This window comes from Camarhynchus parvulus, chromosome 1A (assembly GCF_901933205.1).
Source record: "Camarhynchus parvulus chromosome 1A, STF_HiC, whole genome shotgun sequence".
Taxonomy (NCBI): Eukaryota; Metazoa; Chordata; class Aves; order Passeriformes; family Thraupidae; genus Camarhynchus; species Camarhynchus parvulus.
Window position 1 is genome coordinate 27,932,968 of NC_044586.1, and position 20,547 is coordinate 27,953,514.

At 37.6% G+C, this 20,547-nt stretch overlaps 1 protein-coding gene across 8 annotated transcripts in view; it reads right to left on the minus strand.

Moving 5' to 3' along the window:
- VEZT (vezatin, adherens junctions transmembrane protein) overlaps positions 1-20,547 on the minus strand; it is a 61,150-nt gene that overhangs the window by 29,733 nt on the left and 10,870 nt on the right. For 3 of the 8 annotated variants that reach the window (XM_030959419.1, XM_030959428.1, XM_030959424.1), the window contains exons 2-6: positions 16,822-16,956; positions 11,583-11,672; positions 9,290-9,465; positions 6,681-6,953; positions 1,177-1,326 (exon numbers count right to left, since the gene is read on the minus strand). In XM_030959419.1, coding sequence (XP_030815279.1) covers positions 1,177-1,326; positions 6,681-6,953; positions 9,290-9,465; positions 11,583-11,672; positions 16,822-16,956 — 824 coding nt within the window. Of the gene's footprint in view, positions 1-1,176; positions 1,327-6,680; positions 6,954-9,289; positions 9,466-11,582; positions 11,673-16,821; positions 16,957-20,547 lie in introns of those variants that run through there. The other 5 variants (XM_030959420.1, XM_030959427.1, XM_030959421.1 and 2 more) reach the window with 4 other exon arrangements.

The window sequence follows — 20,547 nt, forward strand, 5'->3', positions numbered from 1 at the left end:
ACTACACCAGATTCCCATGATGCAGAACCCACAAGGCTCTTAAGAATAAAAGTGTTAAGCAGCTAGCATGCCGAGGGAAGCATTGCCTGAGTTACCACACAATTCAATGGAGGACAGTGCAGAAAGCTTCTGGACTGGTCTGTGCCACATCCTGTAAATATTTACCCAAAGTGCCTAATTCCTAGTTTACTCTTTCAGCCATTGCATCCTGCTATAACCTTAGACAGATTCTGAATTAAAAGAGAAATACTCTTTTCTATGGGATTTTGTTCTGTGATTTTGAGCAACGCACTCTTGCTGCCACGAACAAATCAGAGCAAGAATGGTGTGAGCAAATGCTGAGTTCTTTCTGCTAGTGCCCAACGGTCTCTCCACACAAAATGTAAGCAATATGACCTTCCATCTCATTAAATCACTGGTCTACCAAGTTTGACACAACTGCCTGGTATAAGGCTAAAATATGACTGCATATTTTCTCTTCTACATGGGAACAAATTTTAATTAGGGCAAAATTATTTAACTGTACTCACTGAAGGCAGCTATCTAACTAAAAGAGGGTACACTAGCCACAAGCAAATATTGCTGAACTTCTACTGAATAGAAGTGAGAATGATAACATAACAAGTTTATGCAATTTGTACCACTATGAATAAAGCTGTGACCTAAAATTTTTAATTCTCTGTCACAGGTTCATTAGACTGATCTCCTTCTAACATATTTGAGATATACATTAACATAAAAGCTTAATTTGCTGCAGTTAATTTGGTAGGAGAAAATCAACTTACCTTTGAACACAGGGGTGTCGACTGAAAGGCCATATTGTTCAGAGAAGAGGATATTTTCGTGCAAGGGATATTTTGGGCTAAGAGGAATTATAAAACAAAATCTTGAAGGGCTCTGAAACACATCATCAGCACTTACACCAGAGCATGGGTGTCAGTAGTGATACAATGTTTTCAGTGCACTGCATCTTATCACACAGCACAGTACACAAAAAGGCAAATTTAAAGCACGTTCCAAACCAAACACAAGCCCCAATTTACTAAGCTACCTTTTCTTTCCCTTGTTTAGGTATGTAATTAGATACTGTACGTTTCTAGACATCCTGACTCTCAACACAAGTGCCAGTAGGCAACATGGACTACCTGAGGTGGTGGGTTTTTAGAGGAAGGATATTTTTTCAGCATGTACAGAGTAGCCAGTCTTGCAGCTCGGAAGTTGGCTCTGACGGATCGGTACACGGCTTTCCGGAGGCCGATCAGGTGCTGACTAGGATGCTGTCCAGCTTTATTAAATGGGCAAGCGGCACTGACCCTGTCAAGCAAACTTGAAAAGTAAAATGTGATACAACTGTACAGATGTCCTAAAGTATTTTTAAAGAACAGTACATCAGTTTTCCTATTTCATTATTTAGAAAGCTTTTTCAAATCTCTCAGTAACTATGAGACTAAACCCTGATCATCTCAATGATATATTTAATCAAAATTTCAGAAAGCAGCCAGGATTCCTCAGTAAATAGCCTTAATTTATTCTCATCTGGCAAAACTCCTGTGCACATTTATTTTCTCTAAAATTTTCCAAAATTGTGTAGTAATGGTAGACATACTGTAACATTATCTCAATCAGGATACAAAACTATTACAAGCCCACTGTCAGCTTTGAAAGTTTTAATAAACATGCATTTAACATATACCTCTTTATATCCAAATTTATTTTTTCAATAAGTTTTGAAGGAAAAAGGTGCCAACACATAGCTTTCCATACAAAACACTACATTCTTTTAACGTTCCTGATGCAGAAAGTTTTCTAGGTGAAGAAAAGTATTATTTCAGAAGTGACATAGATTTTACCATCATGCAATAAATGGGAGCTATGAGAGTCTTGACAGGTAAACACATGCCATGTATACACCACACAAGCATATTGGAAGATACATTTGGTGTCTGGCTATTCAGGTGAATATACCATTTAAAAGAAACAATGCCATTTGCCTATTAGAATATAACTCAGATTGCTTTAGCACTGTAAGAAATCATCTCATCTGGAAATAAAATGAATTGTGTTCTGGGTGAACATTGAACAGGTCTGTGGAACTTTAAGCTCCAGCTGTATCTTTTCATGTACAATCTGATGTCAAACCTGTGACTGAGACTCTGGAAACAGCCTAGGTGCACTCTACTTACTGGGACTGATTTTACTAGAATCAGCTCAGGAATGAACATGGTCTGGACAACAGGACAATCAGTTATGATTAATTGTTTGACTGGAAGCCTGCTTCTGTTCTCACCTTTCCCAGGGCAGGGTGAAGAGGTGATTTCATGTGCAGTCACTTAAAAGGGAAAAGCACACAGGGTCCCTGGTAAGCCAGAGGTGGGTTGCTGCATTGGTAACTACTTCTGTAGCCCATCTGACTAAAAAGCTGACCAAGTCAGCAGACTGACACTGCTGGGAAAATGTCAGTCATACTCCATGCGCTCAGCTGGACCATGCTGCACATTGACTGGGAGGGGAAATAGCCTGTGGCCTTCACTATCAAATATGAAAACCAGAGCAGCCCACCCAGTGAGCAAGGCTGGAACCATATATCAGTATGTTTAACACCATTAACACAAGCAGATTCATGCCAAATATGGCCATATATTGAATATGCTAGCTGAAATACTATATAAAATATCTGCATACCATTTAAAATTATGTGTTATTAAAATGGTTTATATAACATCTCATAAACTACTTTAAAATCTGAAAAAAATAAAAACCAAACTGTGTTCATTTTCATTTCTAAATGTAAATTTAAAATGCTAGCCTTGCTGTATTTTTCACTAGGGAACACACATGTAATGCAGTACATCCCAGTCTCTAACCTTTCCCTAGATTTTGGAAGTAACTACTGGAAGTGTTTATGTATAAACTCTCACATCAGTTTGTAGACCCAAGCCTATGTGAATTGTCAGAAGAAAGCTCAAAGAAAATGAGCAAAATTCTTCTACCAGGGATCTATGTTCTACTCCAGTGATGCAGACTTTTCCAGCTCCTATAGAGAACAAATATAGCATAACTCAAGCACAGCATGTACTGGCAATATGCAGCAAAACAATCTGCTTTCCTTCTGAAATGGATTGTTTCAGTGCTTTTTATAAAAAAATTCTTCCTTATTTGACTAATTTAATTAGTAGAATCTATTACATGTCTTTCTGTCAGGCATGTCCTATCCCTAAATTCCTAGTGTTTCATTTATCTTCACAGATCACAGAATGGTTTGGGTTGGAAGGGAATATGAAGATCCTCTAATTCCAAACCTCCTGCCATGGGCAGGGATACTTTCCACCAGGCTCCTCAAAGCTCCATACAGCCTGAATACTTCCAGGGATGGGTAAGTCACCACTTCTCTGAACAATCTGTCCCACCATCCTCACAGTCAAGAATTTTTGTCCTAATATCTAATCTAAACCTGCCCTATTTCAGTTTAAAGCCATTCTCCCTTGCCCTATCACCACACACCCTTGTAAAAAGTCTCTCTCTTATCCTCTATGTATTTTAATTGGACTTACATGTTATCAAAATGTTATCAGCTTTGCATATCAGCCACAAGTAGCAAGAAACAAAGAAAGTTTAAGGGTGAATTTCCCATTTTCTACAGCTCCAAACCCATTTTACTGTATAGAACAACAGCAACATATTTCTACATTAATTTTACAAGCCAAATCTTAAATTGGCTTTCAACTTTTAACAAATTTATATAAACACATTAATAAAAATCTATTCCTGCACTCCACCATGAAAGCAGTTCTCTAAAGATGCTAATATACATCCATATGTATTAAGTTCACAGAGCTTAATTCAAGTTTAAAATACAGTAAAAAGGGAACATTTCAGAAAAGAAGTAAATTATTTTGGTGACAAGCAAGGGAACAAACACTTGCTGCTTACTGCTGCAGTCTTCCATTATGTATTCCTTCAGTTCTTATTTTATGATGTGCAAGACAATGGGCATACTTTCATTACCCTCCAGAAATTCCAGGCTGCAACCTGTGATCAGGCTTCATTTGGCTAATTGCAAATGAAGCAATTAGACAGAAATACTGCCCTTCTGCCTGAGTAGAGCCCTGCCCTACCTTTGCTATACAATTTCTGTAATCCAAGCCACCCAGGTGACGTCTCAGCCTTACAGAACTGGTACCATGCAGACACACCTGAGATTCCAACAGAGCCTTAAACACTTCCAAAGGCCAGGCTGGAATCGGAATATCAACTTGTCTTTGAGAGCAGCTAATGTAAGAGAAGCCTGACAGGATTACAGAATCACAGAATAGTTAAGATTGGAAGGGACCACTGGAGGCCATCTAATCCAAGCTCCCTGCTCAAGTTCTTAGTTCCTGATCTAATTCCTGTTCTGGTTCCTGTGGCTGCAGTCAGTTTTACTGGGAGGAGAATGAAAGCAAAAGGATGTTTGACTATTTGAGTATAGCAGGCACTACCACACAGCAATAAACCACTTAACCTATAGAGGACTGACCAAAACCTCATCAGTAATAATCTACCATTTACAGAGACAGTCCAGTATCAATTAATAAGGGGCAAATAGGGTAGAATAAAGCAAAGCCATAGATATTTCAATGGATGTGTAAATTAGCCTGTGAGAACAGGAACGGATGGTGTCATGGGGAGGAAAACCAGCAGTGGACCATGAGGAACTTCAGGCCAAAGCTGCAGACCCTGTCAGAGTTTAGCTAAGTACAACCAGTCAAAGTCTGAACTTGGCACTATTTAAATAACAACTGCAGTGTCTTTCCACTCACAATGTGGTCAATGCACAAGCCTATGCTGAATCAGGAGTACCTTAAAACAGCTGCACATGTAACACTGACCAGGATGCTGCATCTCATTCCTTCAAGGATGTAAAATAACACAAGAGGATACTCAGTAACTTTTTAAATGCAACCATTTCTATTGCCATGAGATTTGAGATTCCTTCTGAAAAAGCACTAGGATTTGATAACCTTACTACGGGAGAAAACACTAAACTTTGTTCTGCTGGTTTACTGTAGAAAATTGTGGGGAAAAAGGAAAACTAGAATTTTGGATCATACTCCAAGAGGTACTCAAAACACAGAATTTCACACTGCCCTGTACAACAGCATGTCTTGCACATGTGGATGCAGAAAAGGACACTCTGGAGTTAGAAGTTCCTCTAGGCTAAACCAACCCAAAACTTGTACAGCACTGAGTTCTTTATACTGTACAGTTGTTCCAGTGAAGATGCTGGCACAGTCAAACTTCTCCCACTCCATCCATATACCCAAGTCTTTTGAAAAGCTTGCCAAAGTTTCAAGTAAAGAAGCTATTAGATCAAGCATCAGCTTAAAGACCAGTCTGTTTTTTGTTAATCTGTTATCTAAGATATGTAGTGAAACAACAAGGCAGCAGCAATTTAGACATTGGCCACAAGTTCGTTTGCTTAAACTTAGGCAAAAATCCAAATGTTTTTCTCATCTGTAATTTGGACAAGCCCGAACAATAATTTCTTTTAAGAACCCGTTTGCAAAGATAAGACTGCCTATTGCTCAAGTATATGCTTCTTCAGCAAAAATCCAGACCAAAACAAAAACCACATAGCTAGGCAGACTGAAGACATGCTTATGCATTCCAAAGGCAGAATGAAACATTTCTTTAGTAGAATACACTGAAGGCATCTCAAGCTAAAAAATTAATCCAGAATTTTTAAGTCTAAAGTTGCATACATGCATGTAAGAATGTGTCTGAATGTAGACTAGTTGGTCTGGCACAGATAACACCTTGTTGCCCACAAGGGAACTTTTCATTTTTTTTTAGAAAGAAGTTGACTGTATTTTAGGTGTTGGAGTTTCCCACCTCCTTTAGCCTTAAGCAGAATTGGCACACATGGATTCATCTTAGGTGGTTACAACACAAAAGCATCCGCAGCAATGAGAGTGCATAGAAACAGGCCTGTTGGCTTTGGAATCACTGCATACACTGAACACTTTCTGATGTCCTTTCACACAGCAAATCAGCAAAACTTACCAAATAACTACAAGAGCTAAATAATCAGAGCACTTTTGCATCCCTTAAGTGGAAGAAAGGCAAATTCAACAGTAAATAACTTAAGAATCTAAATGTTTCAACACCTGTATGCAAGCAAAAAAGACTAATGTTAACTTTACTTGAGGTGGGAAATGATGTTTGATGGTTTTTGCTGATTACTGTGTTCTCACTACTTCAGACATATTTTTCAAATAAAAATAGAATGGTTTTCATGTCATCCTGTTTTGTAAAATATGAGTGATTACTTACAGATCAGTTTATTTACATCAATTTGGTAATGTAAAAATGAAACCTCTAAATGACTCTCCAAAATAGTTAACTTAGTTCAAAGTCCATTTCTTCATATATTTCATTGCTAGCAATGCAGGACATTCCAAAGGTACCTGAGTTTTGTGAGCCTTAATTAACCTTCAGGATGCGGGGTTTTAACACTGAGATGTTAGAATTCATACTTTTGCTATGAATGGTAATTATACTACTTCATGTAAGTTAAAACCTTTAAGTATTATGTTTTCCAGTAATTCCAGTTGTTATGGGAGACAGTGTAACAAGACAATTTTAGACGACAGCTGGTTTGTATGGATCCATGTGATAAGTAAAGTGAATTACAGACTCACAGGGTAAATCCTCTGGAAATCACTTCAGTCTCCTGAATGAGCCGTAGAGCTTTCCTCACGAGGTTAGTAAAGGCCCGGCTATTGGCCACTGTTTCTTCCAGCTGGATGCAGTGTTTTCGCAGGGACATTTGCAGCTTGGCTGTCCTCCACGTGCCCCACACTCTAGCAGCTGCATAGAGCAGCAGGGGCGCGCACAGCAGCCACGAGGATTCCTCCCACCACGAAGGGAACATGAGCAGCGCACTTACAAAGGCAAGGAACAGCGAGACATCCCTGCAAACAGAGACAGCAGCACCACCACACATTACTCAGGGCAACAGGTAGGAAAATGACCAAGTTTTCAGTTACATTTGAGATTACAAGATCTTATTGTGGAGCTTTTATGTAAGTCCTGATGGGAGCTGTAAACACTAAAAACTACTCCTTGTGACAGGTTTAGATGAATATGTACATGATATTACTTGGCTGGTAAACTCTAAGGAAACCTTTCTTCAGCTTTTTTACAGCATGAGTAGGAGAGTAATGTATCACTTTGAAAGGTCAGTTTCCCTTACACACTTACATGATTTAAAAAAATAGAAAAGAAAATTAAAAAAGGAAAAAACCTGACTACTCAGCATTATAAACCAGGGTGTGTAGGAACTGTAATATCTGTACTTCCAGGTTCAAGAGTACAGTAGGGAAGGGCATGTTTCTTTTGGTAGCAAATCCCTCGGTTAGTGCCAGCTGTATTTTTTCTAGAGTCTGACTCATTTAACTTGGACATTAATGCACCACTAGTTTCTAACACAATTTTATAAAGATGGCTTGAATAATCTTTTAAAAAAACTGGCACCTTTTGAAAATCTGTAAAGAATAGATTTCCTAGTATCTCAGTTACTTCTCAAAAACATTTAAAAACCTTATAAAGTTATTTTCCTCTATAAAAATTCAACATAAATAAATAACTGCTAGAAAATACACCGTGTTTCATATATATTATTACATGGTTTTGTAAAATAATCACACTCTTCAGAGAGATGGATGGGATACCAGCTTCAAGGTGCATTACGACTATACTTTTCCAGAATATTTTCAATGAAAAACATTTTTTTCCTTCATCCCTTCAAGCTGTGTATCCTGCATTTAGGTTTGGAAGTATAGACTTGGAATATTTTTCCATTTCTAAAATAAGGCACAATCTCTGGCTTTCTATTTCCTGGACAGTTTTGCGGTCAAATTTCAACCAGCTTTACAAGTGTTAACTCTTTAAGGCTACTGGCTACCAATAGGTTTTAGTAAAAATCCAGGGTTAAAATATTCCAAATATGTAACTACCTCTGAAAGGGACAGACACACAGTCTCTAACTTCCTTGGTACATTAAAAAAACAAAAAGTACCACAAATAAAATAAATAAAATCACAACAATGAAAAACTAGAAGGGATTTAACAGCTCACTTTGTTCATTTTCAGCTACTGGTTGGTTGACCCAGATCATCATGGACAGGCCAAAGATGAAAATGGAGACTCCACAACCCATGTTGTGGCTATTCCAACTCCTAAGTATCCTTAGAGTTCAGAAGATTTCCCTCAAGTCCCAGTTTGAATCACTGGCAGATTAAATGCATTATTCTTCCTCATATCCTTCCCTTTTCTGAACAGAACAAATGATGACTGATCAGCACCTTGTACATATCATAACACTATTCCATCCCAGAGATATGCAGATCCTTTCCTGGAGTAGTACTGCATACCCAATTATTCATCACTTGGTATTTCTTAACTTGACTTTTCCTTCCCAAGTGTAGCAATAAACTTTTGTCTTTATTGGATTTTCTATCAATTTCAAGGTATTTCTCCAAGGTACTGTTGACCTCTGGTTAATGAAAACATAAACTTGATGTCATCTGGAAGTTGAACAACATTCACAAATTTTTTAAGTGTACTTTATAAGCTGAAAGTTAAAGAAACTGAATAATGCCAGGACCAGAAAAATCTGGTTCAAAAGTTCTCTTGTTTGACAGAGAGCATCAATACTGGCACAACTTAAACAGCTGAGGTGTGACTCTATAATAATTTTGTCTACTTTTTCACTATATATATGAGAAAATAGCACTGTCCCATATTATGTGATATTTTTTCCTACGGATTACCACATTTCCAAGCAAGACACTGTCAGAACCACCACTGGCATTGTTATTTTTTAAATACAGGTGGTAGCTGTTCAGATACTGCTGCCTCATACACAACACATTTTATAAAGACCACACCAAAACCAACACTTTTTAATTCAGTCTTCACACTCATGTCTCATTTTCAAAATCACCTCTAAATAGCTCCAGAAATTAATTAATTAATCAACTATGTTAGTTCCTCCTTATAGAATATATTAGTTAGGGAGTATTCATTCATGTTCATGTAGCTACGTCAGATTAAAATTCACTCTTTCAATAAAATGCACAGTGGAAAAAACATGCTTATACAAAAATCTGGGGACCAGAAGAATAAAGACCCAAGGACGTGAGAAAAAATATAGTTACTTTAATGTTGCATTTTATATCAAGAATGCACAATATATTTTTTGCTAGTTTCTCAGTGACTATAATGGTAGATATCCTCAATACAATACCAAATATTAGGAGTTGCTAGGGAGCGTAGCGTTGGAAGCTGTCTGTTTTCCTGTTGCTTACACTGCCCTGCAGACAGGATACTGGGGTCAAGGAATTCAATCAGTTCCACATCCTCCTGCAGCAGAACTTCCTGTTGCAGGATGGTACGGAGCGTGTCAAATCGAAATCCAACATCCTTACCACATACAAATGGGCAGGAGAAAAAACAGGCATTAGTAAAGAATATGTAAATTCTTAAAATTAAGTTAGCAGAACAAGAAAAACACCCACACACCCTACACTTCATTGACAACAATCTGTTCCCAGAGCAGGGAAATGTTTCAGATATATCACAAGTAGCTACTTTTTTATTAAATTTGTTTAACCTTTAAAGCTCACACACTACCTAACAGTTCGGGCTTGCAGGATGCATCACACTGACTTTCTGATCTGACCCAGATAGTAACAATAAGTGGAAACACACCACAGAGTATGCCAATTAAAAAAACAGAAAATACTTTTTTTTTTTAATGTCATGACATCATTTATATCATTAACAAACAAACAAAGAAAACTTAGAGAGAGAAAGAGAGATACTGCTAATTGGTCAATAAATATCACTTGTGGACACTTAATAACAGCAGTGTCAGTGCACTGGATCAAAGCCCCAAGCCAAGGCAGGGGAATACCCTCCTGCAGGAATCTGTACCTTTCCGAAAGGAACTCCATCCAAACATGAAACAGCATGGGGCTCTGAAGCCCTCCCACCTACTGAACCTCAGGCAAGCTTTAGGGAGTTACATGGTTGCGAATTTGACACCGTTAGCATTTGCTGCTTTTGTCCCAACTATAGCTCTTGAAGACAAATATGGAGCTCATGAAGACAAATACAACCATCAGAGTAGCCCCCTGAAATTTTTATTTGCATACTGCACCAAACCATAATTAGTTCAAGTTAAGAATGTCATAACAAAACCCAACAAACACTGAACATGTGCATCCCAGAATCTAGCTAATTCCAGGAAAGAAAAAGAGAGTATGTCTGAAAAGTCTCTAATAGAAACTTTTAACACAAATGTGACATTTCACAGTACAAAATCTGTTTCATTCTGTCACTGACAGAATGAGATTCTTTATGAAACCATAAGATAGCTAGTTTAGAAATTTAATTCCATGCACAGATGTCACCTCAGATAACTTTCATTCTACTTTTAATGGAAAACATTTGTCTCAGGACTATGTGCAAGAGGAAACTCTGCCCTCCTCCGACACATCCTGTGTCATTTCAGTACTCTGCTGGAGTATGCAGCAGGACAAACATGTTTTCCATGTTCTCCAGCTCTTTCATATGCCTCCATCTCAAGAAAGTAAGGCTAAAAATTGCTGTTAAGCTAATACCCTTGATTCATAGGGGAAGAGGGAGGAAGAAAAAAGTCAATCCAAGATCACTAATGAGAGATTTTCAGAGGAAATTATGTCCTCCTGAGATAAAGGAGAACTGAGATACAGCAGAACTCTGTGAGAAATGGAAAATTCTAACTTCTCATGTTGCTTAGTATTTTCTTTTGAAGCTCCATTTGAAGCCATCATCCCTACAACATGGTAGAAAAAAATAAATCAAAATTCTAGATTCTGGAACAGTCTGAAGTGACATTTGCAAGCCATCCTAGGAGCATGAAGGAGCTGGATACAAGTCAAAGCAGATCTGAGACAAGCCCAGACTGGAAAGTGGTGCTACAGAGAAAGAGCAAACAAAGTTTGCTTTGCCTTTCTCAAAGGCAGAAGCCCTGTAGAGAGCAGTGTAGAAACAAAGAAGCCAGGATGGGTCCAGGGGCAGTAGAGCTGCACTGTAGTGGTGCTGTGCCTCAGCTAACAAGCTGAAACAGAGGGTGAAGCAATACACAGCTGAAGCTCTAGAACCTTCTGTCTCAGGTGGTCTCTACAAGGAACTAGGCTTCAACATAAGGACTTTCTCAGTCAGTGTCTCCCCACTGCCCTCCACCAAAGGGGTACCTACACTGCATTTAAACTCATTTCAGCTTTCAATAATTTCTTAAGTTTCTCACGTATTTTATTATCTTCCAGCTTTTGAACATCTTTAACCTGGCTTCTGATACTGTTCCTGTCCTCTTGTGCCCAATTTGGCACAGTAACTGAAAACCAGAATTAGTATCATCTAAAGAATAAGTAACACTCGTAGAGCCAAAACCAACTATACAGACCAAAGATGATGTTCAGAGGATGAGATACAGAGGAGAGGAAGACCTGTGGATTAGGAAAGGAAATGGAAAAATAAAAAAAGTGATCACGTACCAGTCGGTGAAGTATGTCATCATTTTTCTTATACTGTGGAAAAGGAAACCAGCTTCTAAAAATCTCAACTAGTTTTGACAGGATGCCTTGCTGAAAGGAACAGAAATTATTCCAATTAAAAAAAACAAACCAAAAACCAAAGCCAAAGTTAAATAAATAACAGCAGACAAATCCTTTACTTCTGCATTTGATTTTCTTGTTAATTCAGACCCAAGTACCTGTAAGGAAGTTTCACTTACTGTGTCTGGCCTAACTTCAGAATGCACTAGGAGAACATCTGCTTCCTGTCAGTTTGCTTGTGAACAGGAGAATAAAATAAAACCTTCAGTAACCCCACCTATTTGGAGCATAATGGATTGTTATGCTGTTCTGTTAAAAATAACTACAGCTAAGATTATATTGATCTCAAGTTGGCAGCTACTGCATTGATATGAAAGACTTTCTCTCTCCTGGGGGATAAAAACCCAAAAGTTAAATGATTGGCAGGCTGAAGAGAAGTGAAAGACCAGAACAGGGACAACCTCTCCTCAGCAGCCCACTGCAGCCTGAGCACAATTCCAGAGGAGTTGTAAATAGAGACAGGAAGAGTGATGATAAGAGGAGGAAATGCCCCCAAAACTCCCCGTCCACACCAGTGCACACCACCAGGTACTTTGTCTCTATGTTGCTTCCCACACAACCTAAATCCACACTTTTATCTGAGCTGTAAATGTAACTTCAGATGCCACTAATAGAGGGACTCCCTCTCAATCATCACACATTCTACTCATGTATCTTCCTAAAACAAGATGCAGGACAGATTATAACTGAATGGATGCATGGTTTTGCTTAAGTCTGCAGCCATTCAATGAACAAAAAACCACAGCTTTTGACACACCATTCTATCTACTTTCCTCAGACTGAAGTGACAGGAAGGATTTTTCAAAATATTTAGTTATATATATTTCATGAATTCTGAGGCCCTGTCTCAGTCTTCAGACTGCTGACATGAAATACAATCAGGTAAAAAGTATGTCAAAAAATTAATTGTGAAGTGCCTACATTTTGTGGCACTGTTTCAAAATAATAATAAAAAAACCTCATACAGATTCTAATAGCTCAATGTATAAAAAGTGACAGCTTCTTATTTTTCCATTTTTTGTTCCCCTCTTGTTTGTATTTTTCTTGGTTTTCCCTCCAACTACAAGTGGGAAATAGAAGAACAAACCCAAGCAACAGGAGCTCAGAGTTTTGTAGTTAACCTGTGATCAGCCTGGCAGCCTTCTGAAAGGCAGTGTGACCAGTCTGGTGCAGCCAGGCAGGGCAGAACAGCCTTAACATCAGGAACTGTCACCCTAAAGCCCTTGTGCTTCAACACATTTTGAAATAACTTATTTTGGTGCCCATTTAAGTAAGCTAACTCAAGCTTTTCTTAACAAATGTCTCATCTTTCTGTGTACAGTTAGAGTTTGAGATCTATGCCACAAGGAAGTGTTTTTAGGTCAGTGAAGAGGCAAACCAATAACAGGGATCTCATAATGATAGCTCTTCCCGAAACACTGACATCATTGTGGCTTAGCAGGAGGAGCTATCCCAGCAATTCACACTTAAGACTATGGAATAAATCCAAGCGATTGTATTTTGATGTTGCTCAAGGGCAATTACATAAGCCAGAAGAATGTCACTAACTGCAGCAAAAGATCATACTTCAAGTTTCTTGCAGAGCAGTGCAAAAGGAAATAAATTTTCTAATTACAATTTGTAGAAAATTGAAATTAAATGAACAAAGGTCTTGCTCTGCATTTGAATTTCAGACAGGTATTTCAGTGAAAAGTACTTTTCCCTGTACATTGAAAGCAGGGTCCAGAAAGAGTAATTCATTTAATTTAAGAATATGCCTCTTGAATCTTATCATTTTCAACTGCTTAGCCTTTGTAAGTCTTTGGATTTTTATAGTGAACATTAAAGCTACACCAAGGATAGTTTTACACTGCTACCACCTTACTAAACTAGACTGGAGTTACTGAAAAAACCTAGCATGCTACAAAAGCAACCTTTTAGTTTTTTCTCCATGGTTTAGTTTAAAAATAAAGATCTGAGCTTGCATAAACACTCAACAGGCAAGTCAGTGCTTGAAAATACAAAACAAGACAACCCACTGTCTTGGGCTGTGACCCAACACAGTACAGCAACACATTAAATTATTCACATCCTTGGAATAGAGTCTCACAGCTTGCATTCCCATTGGGAGTGTTACTGACAAGTAGAACTACTTTCACCAACACACAAGTCAGGTCATGTTGCCAGTGCTTCCAGAGTATTCTTACAGCTTTAGAACAACACTCAGTCAAACTCTCTGTAAACTAAATAACCAAGATGCATAACTCCTAACATTTAAAAAATATTAGCATAGTACATGCACATTTTAGGTAAATTAATTTGAATCTAAACAATAATTCTAAGGACTATTTCTCTTTTATAGATAAATTCTTCAAAAGAAGCTAATGCTACACACTGAATACTTCGCATTAAGTGGGTGGGACAAAGGCAAAGGACTGGTCCCTCTGCCATCCTACATCAGGTCACCTGCACAGCTACTCAGGGCTAGCCCCAGCACAATTCTCAGAAGCTGCCTCCAGCACCAGCTCTGTTCTAATGACAAAGTATCATCATATCTAAGGTGGGACAAGGTGTGACAGTATAATCAATTGAAACATTCAGATATGCGCAGCAGTCTAGCACAATGGCTGAGAAAGGAAAGATGTAAATGGGAAGTGATAAATTCTGTAAAGATCAAGCACAAATACCCAAATGAGATTTAATTCCAGAAAACAAGTCTAGGAGCTCTTACTAACAGTGCTTTTGAGTATCAAGTGATCATGAGACCAGGACTATAGCTGTAACTTTCTCCAGAGATTGGCATAACCAGGAACACTACACCTGCAATTACTATGCTAAATCACATCTCCATAATCCCTCAGATGGGAGCTTGGCATTTCATCAGCCCCTAGAACACAACCTTAAAACACCTTGACAGCTTTTTAATTCACAGTTCATTAAGACCATATTCCAACTAAAAAAAAAAAAATACCAAAATACCACTACCAAAACTACATGTCCTGAGAAATTTTTAAGATGTTCTTCAAATTCAGCTGGTGCCTCTGCATTTCCTTAGGCCTGAACCATGTGCTCTGCTTGTCAGGACAGCAAGACATAACAGAAGTATTTGTATCAGTCACTAGGAACTGCTTTTTCTCCTCAGATTTGTTTTTTCAGTCTCTGAAGATCCCAAAGCAGACCTTTGCCGTGCCAAATTCTTGCTGCATGTCACCTGCTTTCAGCTGCACAGGGTTCCCACTTGACAGAACACAAGAGGAGGAAACAATCTCAACTCAAAAACAAGGCAAGACTTCAGCTTTTACATTTTTATTTTAATAAAGTGTTTAAGGCATTTGGAAACTTGCTTTTCAGAACAGAAGGAAAGTGATATACACATACTGGGAATCACTCAGTGTGGAACAGCATCTGCTCCCTGTAATCATAGTTACATCAAGCCTCAAGGAAGATCATTTTATATTAGGACTGTGGGTAGGTACATATTCAGAAGTCAGAAACCATTTATTTTCCAGACATTTTATCATTTCAGTAGACTAGGCCAGTGAAGGCCAAGAGAAGGAAAATGGTAACAGTCTCATGTAAAACTGAGGAAATGACTGGATAGGAATCCAAATTATTTGTCTGTATGTCATAAAAAAGTTGCAACAAAAGCCACAGATCCTCCTAAATCCAGTCTACTTTTCTAAATGTGTGGCCAGCTGCCTCTCCCTCATTTCTTTCCTGTTGAGACACCCTACCAAAATGGGACACAGAAATCAAATGACAAAAACAGACTTTCTAACATCAAGTTACAAAAGAAAAGTGTTAACTCTTCCCAACTGGAATTGCAGCAGGAGGAATCTCTGACAATTGATCACTAAAAATTACACACAGGTTTCTTCCTCATTTCTACTATGTATCCTTGTCTAGACAGAGATGAGACAATGTGAACATCACCCAGTGTTTGTAAGAAATGGACAGCCCATTTTCACACACCCACTCCCTTCTAGTTGCAAGGCAAACTATGAAAAATTACTTCTACATCTGACACAATACTGAAGGAATTGCTGCCAACACAATAAAATTAAGTGTAAAATGCTTGAGGGGAAGGGAGAGGAAAAAACCACAATACCTGAGGTTTTTAAAAGCAGTATATCTTAATACTTTTGAGGTTCTTAACCCCACAGCACTTTTGTATAAAATTCAGGGGAAATTATATACACAAACACAATATCATACTGATTTTTTGACTGCCACAAAAGTAACTATGCAAAATAATGTAGCTGACAGTCCATGCATTACTTCACAGTAACCAACAGAGTATCAACCAATGAAATGTCATCCTATTTTTTTAATTAACAGTGAACAAATGTAAATATTTAACAAAGAAACAAACAAACAAACACTTAATCAAAGTCTTCCTACACTAAGTCAGAATAGGTATCTTCAGTGTAAATGTACCACAAACCAGCCATTAACTTTAAAGAGAAAACATATTTTCAGGTGATTTCTTGAGGGTTATGGTGAGTGCCAGCTGACAACTTTGAAAAGCAAAAGTGATGGACCTAATATTTCCATGAATACTTTTAAAGGTAGCTTGAAATAAAGAAAATGGTGAGCTAAACCCCAATTTAAATTCAGCCTTGCTTTGTGACCAGTGATAGAAGCAATCATTATTAGAAATGCAATAGCTATCCACATCAACTGTCTCATACAAATTGGTTACTGCATTTCTATTGCCCAGAAATCCTCTTTCTTAATATGTTGTGTCACAGACAAAGCTATACTTAGCAACTGAATGCCTGGGAAGTGCTGGAAACTAGAAATATTCTGTTCTAGAAAATTACAGGTTCTATTCCCAGAACATCATGCTAAGCTAACATAATAAGATCCACTACATAAGACAATTTTCAACACTCAAAAAATTATTTATCAAAGCTTCTTGCTTCCCTAGCTTACGTAAGAGCAAAGAAACACTCCAAACTATACTGATTAACCACAACTTCCAGATATGATAACAGGCTGAGGTTCATTGTCTGGGGGTTTTTGCCTTTGTATTTTTAAATACAGGAAGTGATTTCTCTCTGTTCTGATTTCTCCTGTTTGTGAAGCAATGCAGTTCTCTTGTGAGAAGATAAATACTCAGCAACAGGAAACCGCTCACCTTCTGGGCAGCACGCACAGTCTGCTCCCTTTGGCTTTCTGCTGCTGCACATTGCTCTGCCTTCTGTGACACTGAGGAACATACTTCAAAATCTGTGTGTCCCAAATCCTGCAGATATTGGTACAGTGGGGAATTCTGAAAAGGCAGTTATAAAAAGAAAAAGGAGAAATATAAACAGTGTTAAAAATCATTCTGTGTTTCCCACAAAACACCACTGTGAATTCAGCAACCACACAGCAAGCAATGAATGGACTGAGAAATGGAAAAAAAAATTAGAAAAAGGCTTCTGCTTTCTCCAAAGATGGTACTGGTCTGGTATTCTGGCTTTAAAAAAAAATCTCACAGCACACAAACAAAAACCAACTCAAGTTTTTAAAACTGCTGCAAAACTAATGATTTACGGTCCTTAATAAAACAGAAAAAGTATGGAATTCTGATCACCAGAGAACAGTGATATTTAGAATGATAAGATATTTATCTATATAGATCTGTGAAATATCTTCCTGTTATCTGCACCAGGTATCTAGATTTACTTAACTCTTATTTTTCAGTTAACAACTACCTATATGGCAGTATGTAGGGCACATTTGATGAAAACAATACCTAGGATAACTCCAGTTCTACTCATGATATGTAAAGAGACTTCATTTTTAAGAGAAACTCTCAGCAATTTGTCTGATACAGCCCAGTTAAACAGAGATTAATTTTGAGCTCTGAAAATTTTTATTAATAAGCTTATGCAAACACTAGCCAACTGCATAGAAAGAACACCAACATCCTAATTTAACATACTATCAACCAAAATACTGTATATAAAAAGCAAAAACCTTACAGTAAATGATGCACAGTTGTGGAGGCCTGCAGAAATAACCACCTACAGAACACTTACCACTAATTGTTACACCGACTATCATTAACTTGCTGCTGCAAGTTGTGAAGGGGCCCACCTAACGCTGACTATGTACCAACACAGCCAAATCTCAAATGACTGCTTGCCATGAAATAAAACTTGGAAGCCATCATGCATACCAGCTGAATAAATTTTTACCTTCAGGAATTTTTCTTAACCCTATCACCAGAGTGCTATTTTAATCCCTCTTATCTATTTAAGGCATGCAAAATCATACTTGTGTTTACTCTGTTTCAGTTACTCACAACAGATTCAGCATCCAGTCATTACATGAAACTTAAATATTCATACCAACTCACAGGTACAGACAATCACACTCACCCACAATAATAACAATGATTGTGCAAAACACTAGGATAGGTTAATGACTCATTTCCTTCTGAGAAATTTCCAGTGTGATGACACAATCCTAGATTTTCTCCAAGTACCCCTCTTCCATGGTTGAGTACTTTTTCAAAATGCATCCAACTCTAATTAAACTGTGCTGTTCTGGACCAGCTGTTTCTCTCCAAGTAGAACATGCTATTTTGCCAGAATTCCTTAATTAAAATGGAGGAGAAAACATAATAGACTAGAATACTTGTTTTACTTAAGACCCTGTGAAATTCACTTAATAACTTCAGGACAAAACTGAGAATATGCACAGATATGCATAACATTGTCTTAAAATGGCTTTCATACAGAGCCAGGCTGTGCACTGCCAACACACCTGGAACAACCTGAACACCTCCACACAAGAATTTTTAGGGTAGCATGGAATTCTCCCCATTTAGATGAAGGCACAGACAAAGCAGTGGGTAAACAGAGAATTTTTTCTTCAAAAATCATAGCTATAAGGCTTGCTCCAGGAACTTCAAGGAAATAATATCTAGGCTCTTGGCAAACCTGACCATCATCCTGACCATACCTGCACCTGCCATTATACAACACATGACTGCTCTTCACTTTATTGGCACTCACCAACATACAGACAGCTGGCAAAATAACCCAAAAATAAAAAGGAGTTTTTCTACTATTATCTCAGGGTGCACCTTTCTTTGGGGTCCATGATCAGATAATTTTTAAAAGTTGATCAAGAAAACTGCTCTATTGCTGTTTAGATTAGTTCCATTTCCTAACAAAAAAGGATGAAGGAAGGCAGAATGAGAGGTAGAGACAGACAGAGATTATCCACTGAAAATGAATTATCTAAAATTTGGAAAGCTATCACTAGTAAGTGCAATATGGCATGTAAGAATGCCCAATTCTTCTGGTTGCCTAGCTACATCACAATCTTCCATCTAACTATAATTAGTAGATTTTCTACTCTTCAGAAGAAACAGTAAAAAATACACCATCTCTCCAAACATTAATGAAATTTCAGATTTCAGCCCCTAGCTAGGAAGAATAATTTTATTTGTTCTTGCAATTAAGGTAGAATATGGGCACCTTACTAGTTTTACATAAATCCCCTCTGACTAACTCTTAGAAGGCTTTTACATGGTCTTGTAATGGGTAAATTTACACTTTTTTATCCCTGTACAGAACTGGAAATCAGTTTTCTGACTATTAGCTTAGGAAATCAAAATTAATTAAAATTTATTGTGAATGTTATTCCTTTAATTAGATAATGGGGTTTATCTTTCAGTTGGGTCTTGTCTTTCAGTTTCTCAGAAAGCACTCAGGCTACAAAATCTTCCTCTAACAGATTTCTTTGGTTCCACATGCTTTGTCTGTTCCATTCTTCTGAAATATTATTAGCAGAACTAACCTGCATATTGGCAGAATCCTGAATTTTTATAAACTTCAATGACCAAGAGCTATGCTATGACTAAAATTCCTTATGTAAGCAAAACCACCATTGTTCCCTGTTTCCGAATCCATTAGAAACATGCAAGATGTGGGTAAAGAAAGCAAGGAATAAGAATTGGGCTGAGGCCCTTCTGAAATTAGATTATTAGGAACCTTAACAAACCAATCACAAAAATCATCCATTAAGAGTGAGGTCTCTTGTGTAGCACAGCAGCTTCACATTTTACTTATAAAAATCTGAAGATTACACTCCTATTAGGAATACTACAGACGGCATACATACATTAGTCTATGCTAACATAAACCCACACTATTTATTTATTTATTGTATTTCATTTCCTACTGACCTGTCACTTGCAAAGCTGTGTGGTCTCTATAACTCATGGTTGCCTATAATCAAAGAGGAAAAAATGGAGGATGTCTCCACCAATCTAGAGATAATATCTCCCATGACATGTAAGTAATGTCTAGAAAATCCATTAATGGAATTTTTAAAAGTCAAAGGGTAGATTTTATGTGTGGACATTCATACAGAATTTCCAATATTATCAAGGAATCAGAAAATTATTAATTATGCTACTACACAATTGCAGTGTGATACCATTAAAAGATCCTATTTTGTATACTGTGTTTTAGTACAAGAGACAGAAGTACTACATGCTTACAAAGCATGTTTCATCCTCACAAAGCTCTAAAAGCAATAATTAAATCTCATAATGTGTCTTATGTATCACAAATTATAGCTCTAAGTTTTTAGCTTAGATCCTTACCCAAACCTCTCACTCCTAAAAGCCTTCTTTCCCATAAAAAAGATTGCAGACCTGCATATGTTCTTGAACATGCATTTCTAAATGTGAGAAAAGTTCCTTGACTTCAACTCATGCTGTTGTTCATCAGCACTGTCAGCTCAGCTGCTTTCACCTGCAAATATCATGATAATATAAAAAAAATACACTTCTTGGTTGGGGAAAATAGGAAGCCTTAGCCTTGTTTCCTCCCAACGTTTTTTGCCCAGAATTCCTACA